The following is a 14,191-nucleotide window of genomic DNA, read 5'->3' as shown; positions in this document are numbered from 1 at the left end:
ACCAAACCGAATATGAGGTCCTTGGAGCACTCGGGTAACACAGCAAAGCAACCAGGGAAAGTAACTCCGCGGATCTGGATTCGTGAAGTGCAGACACCGATCGGAGTTACGACGTGGCCACCAGCTGTCCGGATCTGCGGCCCAGACCAAGGGGTCAGAACCTTCCTCAGGGCCGTGGCTAACCGACTGCTCATTACAGAAAAATCGGCGCCGGTATCCACTAGGGCGGTAACGTCGTGGTTGTCGGCGGATACCGGAATTTCGGCAGAAACCAGTCGGTCGCAGCGCGTCGTTGAGGTCGTCGGGTCAGGTCGTCGTTGGTCGGAGCGTCGCGGCGAATCTTCGGATGGAGGCTCTTGATACGGTTCAGTAGCGGCGGCCCTACCCCCGGAGGACTCCGTCTTCAGTTTTCCCGATGTGGGGACGCACCTCTGAACTGGCCAGAGGACGACGGGCGGCCGGGCGAAGAGAACCGCCTTGGGGATGGCGATCGGGACTGACGCCGCTGCGGGGTCGAGGACTGCACGTTATCAGCCAGGTACAGCTCGATATCAAGTGGTCTTTCACCGTAGCGCGGTCGAGGTGCGTCAGGTGAAAACCCCCTTAAACCCATTCTCCGGTAGGGGCAGTGACGGAGGATGTGGCCGGGCTCCCCGCAGTGGTAACAGAGCGGCCGATTGTTTGGCGTTCGCCACACGTGGGCTTTGCTCATGGGGGGCCTGTACTCCTGCGGCACAGATGGTACTGCTGCGCTCGGGTACTGCAGAGATGGCACTGGCATGGGAACGGCGGGGGGAAAGGCTTGCCTCGCTGGCCCAGGACTTCGTAGTGCCTCGCTGTACGTCATAACAGAGGGCGCCAGGTGTGGAGCTGGGGGCGGCTGCACAGCTCGTCGGATTTCGTCACGGACCATGTCGGTTACGGCAGCGACATTGGCCTGTGGAGCTTCAAAACGAAGTTTCGCCAATTCCTCACGCACAACGCTTCTTACAAGCAAGCTCCCGAAGCTCCTTGGCGGGCAGCGACGTAGGCGTGTACTGGGAAGCGGCTGCTACAGTAGCCTCACGTCCGTAGTGCGCGCCCCGTTCCTGCAGAGAGCGCTCGATACTCGTTGCCTCCCTCGTGAAGTCGGCCACTGTTCTTGGCGGGTCACGGACGAGTCCGGCAAATAGCTGTTCTTTTACGCCGCGCATTAAGTGGCGCACCTTCTTCGCCTGTGGCATAGCAGGGTCGGCGCGATTGAACAGTCGCGTCATGTCCTCGATGAACATCGCGACGCTCTCGTTGGACTGCTGGGACCTCGAGTGCAGAGCGATTGCAGCCTTTTCTTTTCTTTCGCTGGTAGTAAACGTCGCTAGGAGTTCTCGGCGAAAAGCCTCCCAGGTGGTAAAGGAAGCTTCGTGGTTCTCGAACCATGTTTTGGCCGAGTCCTGCAGCGCAAAGTATACGTTGCGCAATTTGCGCTCGCCGTCCCATTCGTTGAAGCCCGCCACTCGGTCAAAGCTGGCCAACCAGTCTTCTACGTCCTCGAACCTGTCCCCGTGGAACGGTGGCGGCGACCGAGGTGCGTGAAGGACGAATGGCGGGGCATTCCCGGAACTCTGTGTTGTCTGGCTAGCCGCGGTTGATGTCATGGCTCTTACCGCTCTTACCGGCGCTGTCAGTTGGCCGAACTCTGGTTGTAGGCCTCGCAGGCGGCGGCTCGCTTTGTGGACGGGTGTTGTGTCCACGCGTGGAGAACAGGTGTCGAGAGAGTCCTCGCAGTCAGAGTACATGGGACGCTACCCAGCTGCTCCACCAAATATGTCACCGACAAACGGTTCAAGAAACAGACCAGGTTCTAAGTCGACGAGGTGGGCGTGCCAGCCAGCAGGCAGCTCGAGCGAGGAAGACGACGTTCTTCGAGCTATAGTTCGAGCACCTCGAGTGCCCAAGGCTTGGCAAATCCCAGCTTAAACAGTTCGGCCGCGGTTCGGCGCCACTGAATGGTTCGTACGGTGGCAATATGTTGCACGTAGCTTGGAAATGCGTCCCGCCTTCACAATAAAGTAGCTATTTTTTTTTCAGACTTTCGCCGCCGGAGATATCGAATGTATAGGAATCCTCAAAAAAATAAAGCATTCGCATCTCAGTTTTTATACGTAGGATGTATTGCTTCACAAAGACGCCTTAACGCGCATAACATATGCGGGCGCGATCACGTACGACATTATAAGAAAACAATGTGTGGGATCTTGCAACAACCCCATAGTCCAGAGAGATTGCTAGCCCTTCCAAAACTAATCTAACACGGGAAAAACTTAATTGAACACGTAACAAAAGCAGCAATGTGCGTGTGGTTCTTCGAGTGCGCTTAGTACTCCACGGCATGAGCAATCGAGGTTTTTAGATGGAGCGCACTGAGTGCCCATGGCCGCGATTTACCTGCACATTAATGAACGTGCTTCTTCGCGACTGGAATACACGCTTGAGGAACACAGGCGTAGGCTCGCTCAAAAAAATTACCGTCTCTATTACGTTGCTCAAGTATGCGTCTACATATATTCACGCCCAACCGGAGAGTTAATAAATGCACAAAATCGTCTTCTAATTTTGATCAGAGGCAACAAAGGATGTGGTCCGTATCTTAATGTAAACGCAAATCACCTAGAAAGCTTTGTGAAAAATCAGCGCAGAAAGCGCAAGCTGTGCACTGAATGGCTTGCTGACACACGATACCTCACATGACATTTGCTTTTACTAAAACGTTGGGACAGAGTAAAGAAAAAATAGAAAAGCGAAAAGCTGGAACGCACCTAGTTCTGGCACGCATCGTAGTTTCTTTGCATAGCGGACAGCACAGCGTAAGAGCGCATCGTCATTCCACTTTTCAAACGAAGCGCAGCCGTTTTAACCCAACGCAGGGCCGCGGTTTCGTTTTCTGTACCGTACCAACATGGAGGACTTAGTTCTCGGAGCGCCGAGAGATGGCGCTGCGCATTTCGCATATCGTCTATTGGTCCCAACTCGCAATTTCTATTTGGAACCCAATGGTTTTTTTCGAATGGGCCTCCTCCTTTTCTTGCCACAATTCTTTGTTCCCTTCCAACACCATTGAAGGTCATGCTTTAGCTTCCTTTCACACCAGTTTGCAGTCCTACCGCTGTGCTTTTTACACTTTTATGTGCTCAGTTATGCCTTGCGATTCCTCGCCTGAGTTTCTAGCTCTGCGGAACCCAGCCCTCTTAATACATCATGGGGAGGTAGCGTTGCCTTGCCTGACATGTTGGTACATTAGTCTCAATAGCAGTCAAACCTGCAAAGATGTGATGCCTATTCTTTCCTCCTTGTCTCTTGCGCCCCGGCGCAAAGCGCAGTTCCGCGGCCAGACGTCGGTGGTGCCCCCGTCCAGGCTGAACACGGCGGCTACTAGCTTCAGCTCGCGGCCCATGACCGCCGTGCGTGGAGCAGGCTACTCCTCGGCAGCGCTGCAAGGTGGGCATGGATACCCGTGCGAACTACGCGCAGTGGTCACGAGAAGGAAACATGCCCTCATCTCCGCGTAATAGTTCTACGGTGCACTGGTTCTTTGTTTATTTCAAAATACTCCACACCTCTGTGCTTGGCTCAAGCAGGACCAGATTATCAGTACAATACAGTACCACAGGTTCTCAATACAATCAGAAGAATAAAACATTGTCGAAGACACTTTGGAAATTCGAAAGTGTGCTTGGGGAAAGCCTTGTGGTCAACCCACTGCCGCTTCCCTGAACCGTTTGGCGCGGAATCACTGGGCCATTTCGGAGCCATGCGTCTCACTCATTCGACTGCAACGAGACGTCTGGCGAAGGAACGGCGGTGCAGCTGCCACCGCCGACGCGCGCGCGCTCGTTCTACCGCTACTGTGTGACGTCACGGTTGCTATGCACAGCTGCGCTCCCCACCGGCGCGCCGGTTGCTAAGCAGGGGAGGAGGTTGCTCCGCTGCGCGGAGGAGATGCCTCAGTTGGCACGATTCCAGCGCACGGACGGACACCGCGAGCATGAGCCATTAAAGGCTTTCGCCTTAAAATTGGCAGTGGCTTAGCTCAGCTATGCCAGGATATACGTAACGAGAGTTACAGTTCCCCCCTGGTTAACCATGGTGTCGAGCTTGTTGTTGTGACTATAATGTTAAGCATTGAAGAAGTATTCGGTGAAACAGATTGTTTATTTGTTCAATTGTTTTGACACAGATAAACTCTGCCCGATGATCGGTAAAGTAACACGCAGTTGCCTGAATGGTGCCTACACAGTATTTAGACTGGTTGGTTTCTCATGCGCCGCGCATCTGCTGCCCTTCTCCGGTTGTCGCGCATGCGCATTCACGCACGGAGCCGGCGAGCGTAGTTGGGCCGGCGCGGCTCCTCGCGCGCCGGCGGCGGCGAACTGTGACGTCATGCGCCGCGCACCTGTGTAAGGAAATAGAGGCGAGAGAGGGACGTCAGCTATGCTCCGTGCAACTTTTAACATTATTCACATAAAAAAGGAGGTGCATTGGGGAACAGAAAATTTCTCCTTTTGTTAGAACCCCCTCGCCCTTTCCGGCCATGTCCGAACGCGTTAGAATTGGTCGCGCATGATTGCGACCCTTTGTTAACTACGTAGAAGTTTCATCTGGTGACAGTACGGAATGGTACTAGCCCCCGTGATGACAAATGTGATAGGATTGTTTGCGGGCGGTGGCAAACAAATAACACTCTTTAGAATGGTACAGATAACAAACCACCGTGACAGCACTACATGTATCTGTAAAATTGAGCGGAGACCATAGTCTTCCACCAGCCGCTGGGAAACCAAGAAGCTCACTGTGCGGGTTGATCATTTTATTGTTTTTTGTTCTTTATGCGCTACGCAACGTTGGGGCAGAGGCGACCCCCTAGAGTTGACCAGCATAGCCTGGATTCCTTGGAAGCGAGGTTAAAGCTATAATCTTTATCGAAAGGAGGCTGGCACGAGGTCGGACGGGGTTACGGAAGGGAGAGGAGCTATGTGTCCGCCATGCAGGCCTCCGGCATGAAGGCCCACATCGAGGTCTATTAATGGACACTGCAGTGATTAGCCTAATCCACTCCTAAAGAAAGTTAATCTAGGCCGGACAGTGCTTCCTCGAGGCGACCCCTCCCCCCACCCGCCCCCTTTTTTCTGCGTTCCGCATTCTCGCTTCCTCGCTTGGTTGCAATATTTGAGCGGTCCATCTGGGGAGGGCAAGGGAACTCATACGTAAACGACTTCTTTTGACTGAGACATCCACTGTCAGCGGCCATTTCCAAATGGTGCACGCTTAGATACGTCAGCAAATGATTCCACCACCTCCTGTCCTTGCTCCTAATTAGAACCCCGTTTACGCTCAACTAACAAAGACGAGAATGTTTTGACGTTTTCTGGTTAATACCTCTAGCAACAACTTAAGCAAGCAGTATCATCATGTGCGCTGAAAATGAAGTGAAAGCAGGCAAGGGGGTGTCTACTAATTTTTGTGGGAAGTGTCCGTGCGCAAGAGTAGATGGCCGCTGAATTTCAGCTTTGTTCGGGGTAACGGGAGGCGTAGCTGAGGGAGGATTCGCATTTTGGCGTAGCGGGGTGTATGAAGTGGCTTGTATAGCGCCGGACTTTGCACTGATACTGCTGTTCGCAGCAACTGAGCGGTATCCGAGAATGCACTTTGAGGAATGCACTGCGTTATGAGAATGGATCAGGAAATGAAGTTGTTATCTTAGTCTTTCTTGAGATCCGCACAGAGGCGCCATTGAAATATGTACGCGAGCGGTGCCACGTCTCTTCACCTTCGCAGGTCCGGTGGGCAGCACTTTCGATCCCTTGGCACAAGCCAAGACGTCGACGCCCTCCTTTAGCAGTTCCAAGGAGAGCACCAGGTCAGTGACAGCGTGTCGTTCCTGAATACAAAAGCAGTACTTCAGTAAAACCCCGCCTCGGTGGCTCAGTGGTTACGGCGCGCGGCTGCTGACCCGAAAGATGCGGGTTCGATCCCGGCCGCGGCGGCCGAATTTCGATGGAGGCGAAATTCTAGAGGCCCGTGTGCTGTGCGATGTCAGTGCACGGTAAAGAACCCCGGGTGGTCGAAATTTCCGGAGCCCTTCACTACGGCGTCCCTCATAGCCTGAGTTGCTTTGGGACGTTAAACCCCAATAAACCAGTAGTTTAGGAAAGCGGCATGTGGGCACCGAAGCGTCGGTGGGCAGTCAAAAACAGCTTGGAGAGCTGAGTCAAGAACACGTGATATTGAATGGTACGACAAAGCAGCGCTGACGGACGGGACAGAAGAAGAGACAGACACATGCGCTGACAGACACGTGTATCAGTGTATTTGTCGCAGCTGCTGGCAAAATGTCAGCAGCAGGCGTCAGCATGAGCACAGACAGAATAAAGAGTACTGGCAATTGCTCGCTGTATGAAGTTCGAAAGAAGCATGGGGCGTTCAAACTGTATGGTTGCCCTTTAGTTTTACAAGAGTTCGGATCACGTGAAGCTTGTTCCACACCAGGATGCAAATGCGCAAGAAAGGTATCACGAGTAATTGCAAACCGCCCGTGATGCACAGCGACACGATTGCTGGGGTCTGTGGGGCAGCCCGCCCCCCTCCCCCCAAAATGGACTGACTTCGCAAAGTTCCTCCTAATCGTAGTTGCATGATCTGTCTTTAAGTGAGGGTAGCGCACCTGACACTAGTCAGTAGCCAGGCGGACATCGTCGAAGAAGGTTCTGGGAGCTTGTGTTGAATCCCCTTCAGAAATCGTGATGTTTCACCGTACCGAGGAGTGAATTTGCTTGAGACTTTGTTTTCGTTCTGAAGAAACGGCCACCTAACATGAAATGCATTACATGGTCTTTGGGGAAGAAGCACTGAGCCGTACACATGATTTGGATTGGTTTGCCTGTAAAAAAAGAAAGAGAAATGAGCGTTGAGGATCCTCCTCACTCTTGGTGGTCGTATACGATGGGAATGTCGAAAAAGATCGATAAAAGGTCAACGAGTATCGTCGGTACGCAAATGATGAGGTTTCAGAGCCTACAGTTGTGGGTTGTAACTCCTGTAAGCGGATTTTCATCGTGGATTTGAATATGAGACGCGTTGCTGCGAAATTTGTTTCCCACCTTCTTTCATGATTGGCGTCCTGCCTAATCCACTGCACTGGCTTACCATAAGCCTTCAAGATTATATGATTGTAGTATCCACTGCCCTTGAGTCTATCAATCCGAGCAGAAATGATATGTTGGCATAGAATGACGCAGGATTTCGTAATGGCTGTATTTGTACAGTACATCGCGCAACGCACTACCCAGCTTTCAGTATTGACTAATGTGATCAAGAGAACCTATCAACTTTCAAGAGAACCTGTTCCGCGGTCTACCTGTACGTCTCTTACGACTGGAGCTCACCTGGGCAACATTTTCTTTAAGTGGCGGGTGGAATACTGCAGGTCGGTAGCCTTCCAGGTAGAAAAACGTTGCCGCGACCAGGAAATACGCGCTGTTACTCGCCCCCTTTTCCTTACATCCTCTGTCTGCAGCCCCGAGGAAAGGCTCAAGCAGCTGGAGGGTGCCGTCATGGAGCTGGTGGAGCAGAGCTCCATCTCCGCCTCCAAGCAGCAGTACAAACTGGTGAGTGCTCGCGTCACTTACAGCTGAGGGATAACAGAATGAGAAATGAAATTTGCTCGGCCCCTGCCGGCCATCCCTTGTACAAATGTTCTGGTGGGGCAAAAGAAAAAAAAAAACAATGATGGTCGATTTGCGTCGTTAGGCCTAATGCAAATTAGGTGCGCTAGCAGTTCGGTTTTCCCTTTGGTTCCGGTGTTCAGATACAGAGTTCACGGATGGCAGTTGTGCGGGTAGCGATAATGGGTTCATGTCCATATATGCCGAATTGGCGATTCTCTCCATTCGTAGATCACTGGGAGTCTTCCTGCCACAATGGCGCCGTGATGCAGCGGTGAAGCGATGCGCCGGTGCCCTTCTATGGCAGGTGCTGCCATCGATGGGACTTGGGTTGCTTTGGTTTGGTTACGACCCAGGTTGCTCTTCCCGAGCAGCGTCTCATGATTAAATGAGCAGCCTCCTGAGACGGTGGGCAGGTTGGTAGGTGTATATATACATATATGAATATATACCTGGGCAGGTTGTGGGCAGGTGAGCAGCTGCCACAAAACTGACCTCAGACACATACAAACCCACAGCGGCTAAATGCGGGGAATGGCCACTATAAGGGCTAGCGCACTAAAAATATGAAAAAAAGTGTCCCCGCCTGTACTACTCCACCTTTATGCAGGTATAGATCTGCGCAGATAAATTGGGCACCGCTGTGCACAGGAAGGAATAGTGAGCACATCACTATCAGGGCAGCCCGCCAACGGCCCAGGAGAAACAAAGGGCACCTGTAGCACAGCTGTGCTACACAACACGCGCCTAGCGGAGGCCCTGTACCGGATGGCGCACGAGCTACCAGTGTGACATGTCAGAAAGGCTGGTCGAATTCTCAGTATGAAAATGAGCAGTGTGAGGTATTTTTGGCAACGTCTGCCACATTGGCAGTGCCAGTGGCCACTTGTGATACCTCAGCTACTCTGCTGGCACTCCTACATTTTGTGGGGCTTTCGTGACTATGTACGAGTATATAAGAATAGCACCAAATGCGCAGGGAGCTGCAACATGAACAGGAACGCGTTATGAGAATTCAGCCATTTATTACTCGTTTGTTTGCACGAGTGGCACTCGCTACAAATTTTGGAATTCAAAGCAGTAATGACAACAAATTTCGTTCTGTTGTACAAGTAAGTGTTCCCTTTCATACTGCGTCTGGCTGCACTCTTGTTTGGCACGGCTCTTGTTTGCCCGTCACGTGTTTTTCACAAACCACATGCGGAATGCGCACCCTTGATACGCGCGCCGGGTTGTGCTCATCATCGTGCTGTTTTGAAATGACAGAACACTACAGAGCACCCCAATCCGGTGGCGGGTGGGGGGGTATACTCCATGCACTGAGTGCGAAAGCTTGGCAATTCCCCACCTTTCGCAAACATAGCTGGGCAGTACACAATGTTTTTAAGCCTACGGACATTCACGTTATTAGGAGAGTACTGCAGCGTGTCACTTGTGCATATTTGCAGCTCTCTTCCGAATCACAGCCGAGTAGGACGCACTAGCTATGCGGAGCACCGGAAGTGACATGGATTACGGGTCTTGTGTCTGAAGGACGGTGGTCGCATCGCTTCCATCATACTGGTGCTACGCTTGCACTCAAGTACTGTCTAGGAAATCAGCAGTTTCATGGAAATAGCCCCGTCTCAGCCCAGCAAAGCACCGCGATTAAGAAAGAGAGAGCCAGGCCTTTAGTGAGAAAGCATAGATCTTACCAAGCGTGCTTAGCTAGTCGACATCCTACTCTGCGCAGGGGCCGGATACTAAAGGGGCGATATGTGCAAAAAATAATAAAAGAAAAGTATAATAAAAAACAAATTTTGATACCGGAATTTGAGCATGGGCATATCAAGCAAGAGTTTAAAGCTTTTCCGAACGCTCAGTGTCTTCGGGATAGACTAGGAAAAATTCAGAGTGCACTCAAGGCTGCTTACTTGCTGTAAAGACGAAAGCATTGGAGTCTCACTGTGGGTGTTCGGCCTCGACGCATGTTGCGCACTGAGAAAGGAAAAGAAAACGCGCTTTCGAACGCTGTACCCACAAAGGTCTGAATGAAACATTCGAACACTCAGTTCGAATACCTGTCACGAGCTAGCATTTAACCTGACTAAGAGACGTACGCTGTAGCAGCGATAAATCATATTACGCCACCTGCAACGGTGTACGACGAACGGTTGCGTCACAATTTTGATACAAAAATTGGTTTTCGGTTGTCGGTTTGGCCTGTAGCTGTGCTGCTATGAATAGCCGCGATGAATAGGGAGGCAACAGCCGGCAAACCACGGTGAAATCTTACGAGCGAAGAGCTACGAATATCGTCGCTGCACTCTCAATGATTTTCGAATATCTCCCTAGATATCGCGCGCATACCAATGAAGGGATTACAGCATGTAGGGAGTAAGGGTGTGGCGCCAATGCCTTGGCGCAGAAAACTCATAGAAGCTTGTGCTCATGCGCATTTGCATTACGTGATCTGATGTGGAATGTACCGTGCGTTACACCGGTCCCGGATTTTCGATGTGCTCTGACTGTCGAATCAAGCACAGCTTTTGCGTACACTCTAAACCAGAGAGCGCTAAAGTGGTATCAGAGTTATCCTTAGGGCTTAACGGCATGGCCAAGGGCTAACCATCTGTAACGAAAATAACATGCTTCGTTTAGACACATTTCATCGGTTCTCGGCTAACAGTGTGTAAAAAGTTACGCGGAAGAGAGCCCTGACTGTTGCCGCCCTTTCCATCATGATTGCTGTCAAGTAATGGCTGCAGGCTGGCTGTGAAGCTGTTCAATATATATCTCGTACCGTATTCCTCGATGACCACAAGTTTGCCCACTTTCCCCATTCCCCAATGACCACAAGTATATACGACCACTTTCAGGCCCTGGACCAGGCCAAGGACGCAGTGGCCAAGGAGAAGAACCTGTCGCGGCAGAGGGAGCAGGCTGCCTCCGAGGTCCCGCCCAACCTGGACCTCATGTACTGCGTGAGTTGAAAACGCAAACGAACCCTCGGGTAGATTGCTCGGTCACGCAAATGAGCTCTCTCAGACTGGCTGTTTCCTATGCGAGGCGCATTTGTAACGGTCGCAAACAGACGGAAATGAGAGAAACGGGTGTTTCGTGTACCGGGTCATCCTTATCATCACCAGCGACGTGAACTCCACAGTCGACACTGCACATACCCAATAATTCTGTAAAAAAAAAGTTTTGATGCGCAAACCTTTGATGAACGCAGTTTTTCATATAATGTAAGATTTCACTATAACAATGAATATATCCACCGATGACCAGACGGCAGTCTTGAGTTTTTTTTTTGGTTTATTAGCGCTTTTGATATCATCAGAAGCATTCCCTGTTGGTTTTCTATGTCAGTCTTAACTTTTCAATGCGATCGATGAAAACCCTTTAGAAGAATGATTTTGCTACATATCAGAGGAATAGACCATTGCCTTCAATATTTCCTTAAGAGTACCTTACAATTTTCCAATCTACGAAATTTTTATCCTAGAATGTTGGACATGTATCTCACTGTTGTCACGCAGCCCTCCGGCTGCGGCTACCGCCTCCCAGTAGAATAACCTCATAACTCAGCTTGAGCGTACATCACCCACTTCGTTTCCCCTTCCTTGAATCTACTCTGTCATTCTCAGACACCACCGGCTAACAGGTGTGCGCAAAGCGTATCGTCCGCAAATTGACTCGATGCCTCCTCTTAATTTAGTGGGTTATGTCATCAGCTCCCCTTTGATTACTAATTAGCCTTCCTCTTCCATTGTTTCTTGTCACACCTGTCACTTTCCTGTCCATCGTTCACTGCGTTTTGTGATGTCTCATTTCGAGGTTCTTCGCTAGCCACTAATTTTCGGCTTCACAGGCAATCATTCGCATGATCCATTAACTATACATTATACGTTTGCGGGATATCGCGTATTCGCTATTCGTAAACTGAGGGATCAACCGGATGTTCTGGTGTGCTCAGCATTAATCTCCTCTAATTATTCGTCTCATAATCCTTATCAGCAGCCAAAACCTTTTCTGGCCATGTGTTCTTTCTCGCTGCTTTTAAGTTCCCCAGTACCCAGACTGCCCTTAGAGGTCCGGAAGCTTGCACGACGACCGCCTCCGAGTGACTCAGAGTCTCTCCGATGTCAGACCATATGCTGAGGCTCAGTGAGAGAGAGGCAAGACGAATCAGATGACATCCGTTTATTACCGTAAGCAGGGTGGAATGCTGAAGCTGGCTCACTGGTCGCTGACAAGCCCGATGGCTTCACTGTGGCTGAGTCCTGGCTGGACTCGGACTCCTTGCGCTCACATTGTCCGGCTCGTAGCTGCAAGGGCTCCGGGTTGGCCACTGCGCTAGTGGTCACTCAGCCAGTCGGGCTTCTGAGACTCTGCTAGAGCGCGCATTATTTCGCGTACGCCCCGGCGACATCTCGAGCATCTTCTATATCAGATGTCCGATCTAAAGGTAACCAGGCTTTTAAAAAAGGCAAAGTGTTGTAGCCGCAGTGAAACCGATTGGGGGTCCCTGGGAGCCGCGTGGCCTAATCTTCAGTATCGTTTTCGTTCTGTAAATTTAATTAGCAAATACTAATTGCCTAAGTTTTAAAATAATGGCTTCGTGAATAAAGCGTCCATTCAGAAGTTGCAGGTTCTCATGAAAAAGAGTTGGCTCAGTATGTTTGCACCAAGGTACCATTTACGCAGCTTTATTTACTTTCCTAAAGGGGCTCTGAAACACTTTCTGAGGAGAGTACACAAACTCGCTCAGTGACTACATTTTGTTGTCATGGAGACCTGAGCCAAATAATCCACTTCTACACGCAGCAGATAATTGAAAATCTTGCGCGAAAGTTGGGGAGTCCTCTCCGGAGACTTTTTCATGCTCGCGCCCTACTCTGTCGCATGTAATTCTGTTAGAGATGGCTACTGGTTAGATTCTTTTAGGCCTCACGCAGATACCATGGTCGCGGCCAGTCATCAGCTTCGTTCCAGCGGGTCAGGAAACTTCCCCATTGTGGAATCCCCGTGGTGAGGGCAGCGTAGGAGGAGGCGATGTATCGATTATTATTATAGAATGGGGGGCGGGGGTACAGTGAAAGACGGGGGATGCAGCGCTATAACTGTCTCCTCTACAGGGATCACCGCAACGGCGCTGCGCAGGGGGTATGGAATTAATGGATGCGATGAGAAGGGGGTGAGGGGATGGGAGGTACGGGAAGAGCACCGACCTTTGAGCGTGCAAAAAGTGACGAGAAGAGAGGGAAAGGCACGAAGACGCCGAAATAAAAAAAAAGAAATTGCTGGAGCATATTCGTGAAGCGGCTTCCTTTTAACATCCCAGGAATACAACACCTTTATTGAGAGCCCCTTTGAGAGCTTAAAAAAAGGTACCTCGTGACAGCTGCTGGCGCATATCTTTCACCCAGTGCACACCCAAAGCCGCTTCGGGGAAAGCGCTCCAGAGTAATTCGGAGTTCTCTCTAATGTGGCCTTCTCTCTCATATGCCGGGAGAAGAGATGTAGCAACATTGCCATGGAGCGCCACACTGGACAAGGGAAATAAGGTTGCAGTTTTACTGCTATAGCAGTGCCATTGGAACTTGGCGAAAATGGCCGCGTCTTCGTGTTCAGCCTTGGCGACCCTCCAGAAGCGCCACCCAGCACCAAATTACCTACCTCCACCCCACACAAGGCCTGCACCCACTGGAAGCATACAAAGCAGCGGGATGAAAAAGCGAAGGCGAAATCGAATTCAAAGACGAATTGAGAAAGCCAGTTTTCGTCCAGGAGCGGCACCCTCCATCCACCTCCCCACCCCATCTCCACCCTCCAGAAGCGCCTCCCGCTCACCAACACCAAACTTCGCCCTCTGAAAAAATGCTGTCGCGTGTGTGAAGCCCCGGTTTAGAGTAAAATCATTCTCATCAAAAGTAATCATTGACGTCATGGAGCGAGTGACTACTAGAACGGGATTCATGTCAAGCGAGACGCCCGAGTCATCGAGCTGCCTTGCCGTTCTGAGAGTAAATCCAGCTCCTATCGCAGCCTACTGGCGTAAATTTGCATCTCGCAGTGAGGGCGACTTTTTAGACAGATAATAAAGTTATCTGTGTAGCAAAACTAGATCGCGTTTAATTCACAAAGTTGAGCTTAGGAATTTCGCGAGCCAAGTGCATCTACTGCTTCGGCTATGTGAACGGGCATTTGGAGGGAAAAAAAATGTGTCCGATGTGTTTCCGGCAGGCGCTGTTCAATCTGGCCGTGCAGTACACCAACAACCAGATGTACACCGAAGCCTTGGGCACGTACCAGATCATCGTCAAGAACAAGTCCTTCTCGAACGCAGGTGCGGCTGCCGTTTACTGTATAAGGGCGATACCGCTTATATAGAATACTGCACACAGGCCCTACATGTGTGCACTGATAATTCGCGGTGTCATAAATCTTAAGTCTGCGAGGACTACGATTGCTGCTTAGGAATCTTTGGCGTAGCCTTAGAGCGTACCAAG

The 14,191-nt window shown here is 50.9% G+C and overlaps 1 protein-coding gene across 1 annotated transcript in view; it reads left to right on the top strand.

Moving 5' to 3' along the window:
* Positions 1–14,191, top strand: part of nompB (intraflagellar transport protein 88-like protein nompB) — an 81,566-nt gene that overhangs the window by 13,664 nt on the left and 53,711 nt on the right. Inside the window, exons 4-8 of the mRNA XM_089569298.1 lie at positions 3,357–3,474; positions 5,812–5,893; positions 7,550–7,640; positions 10,556–10,660; positions 13,926–14,028. Coding sequence (XP_089425424.1) covers positions 3,357–3,474; positions 5,812–5,893; positions 7,550–7,640; positions 10,556–10,660; positions 13,926–14,028 — 499 coding nt within the window. The remainder of the gene's footprint in view (positions 1–3,356; positions 3,475–5,811; positions 5,894–7,549; positions 7,641–10,555; positions 10,661–13,925; positions 14,029–14,191) is intronic.

Source organism: Amblyomma mixtum, chromosome 2 (assembly GCF_055824585.1).
Source record: "Amblyomma mixtum isolate Tamu chromosome 2, ASM5582458v1, whole genome shotgun sequence".
In the NCBI taxonomy this organism is placed as follows: domain Eukaryota; kingdom Metazoa; phylum Arthropoda; class Arachnida; order Ixodida; family Ixodidae; genus Amblyomma; species Amblyomma mixtum.
This window is presented reverse-complemented; position numbering and strand designations above follow the sequence as displayed.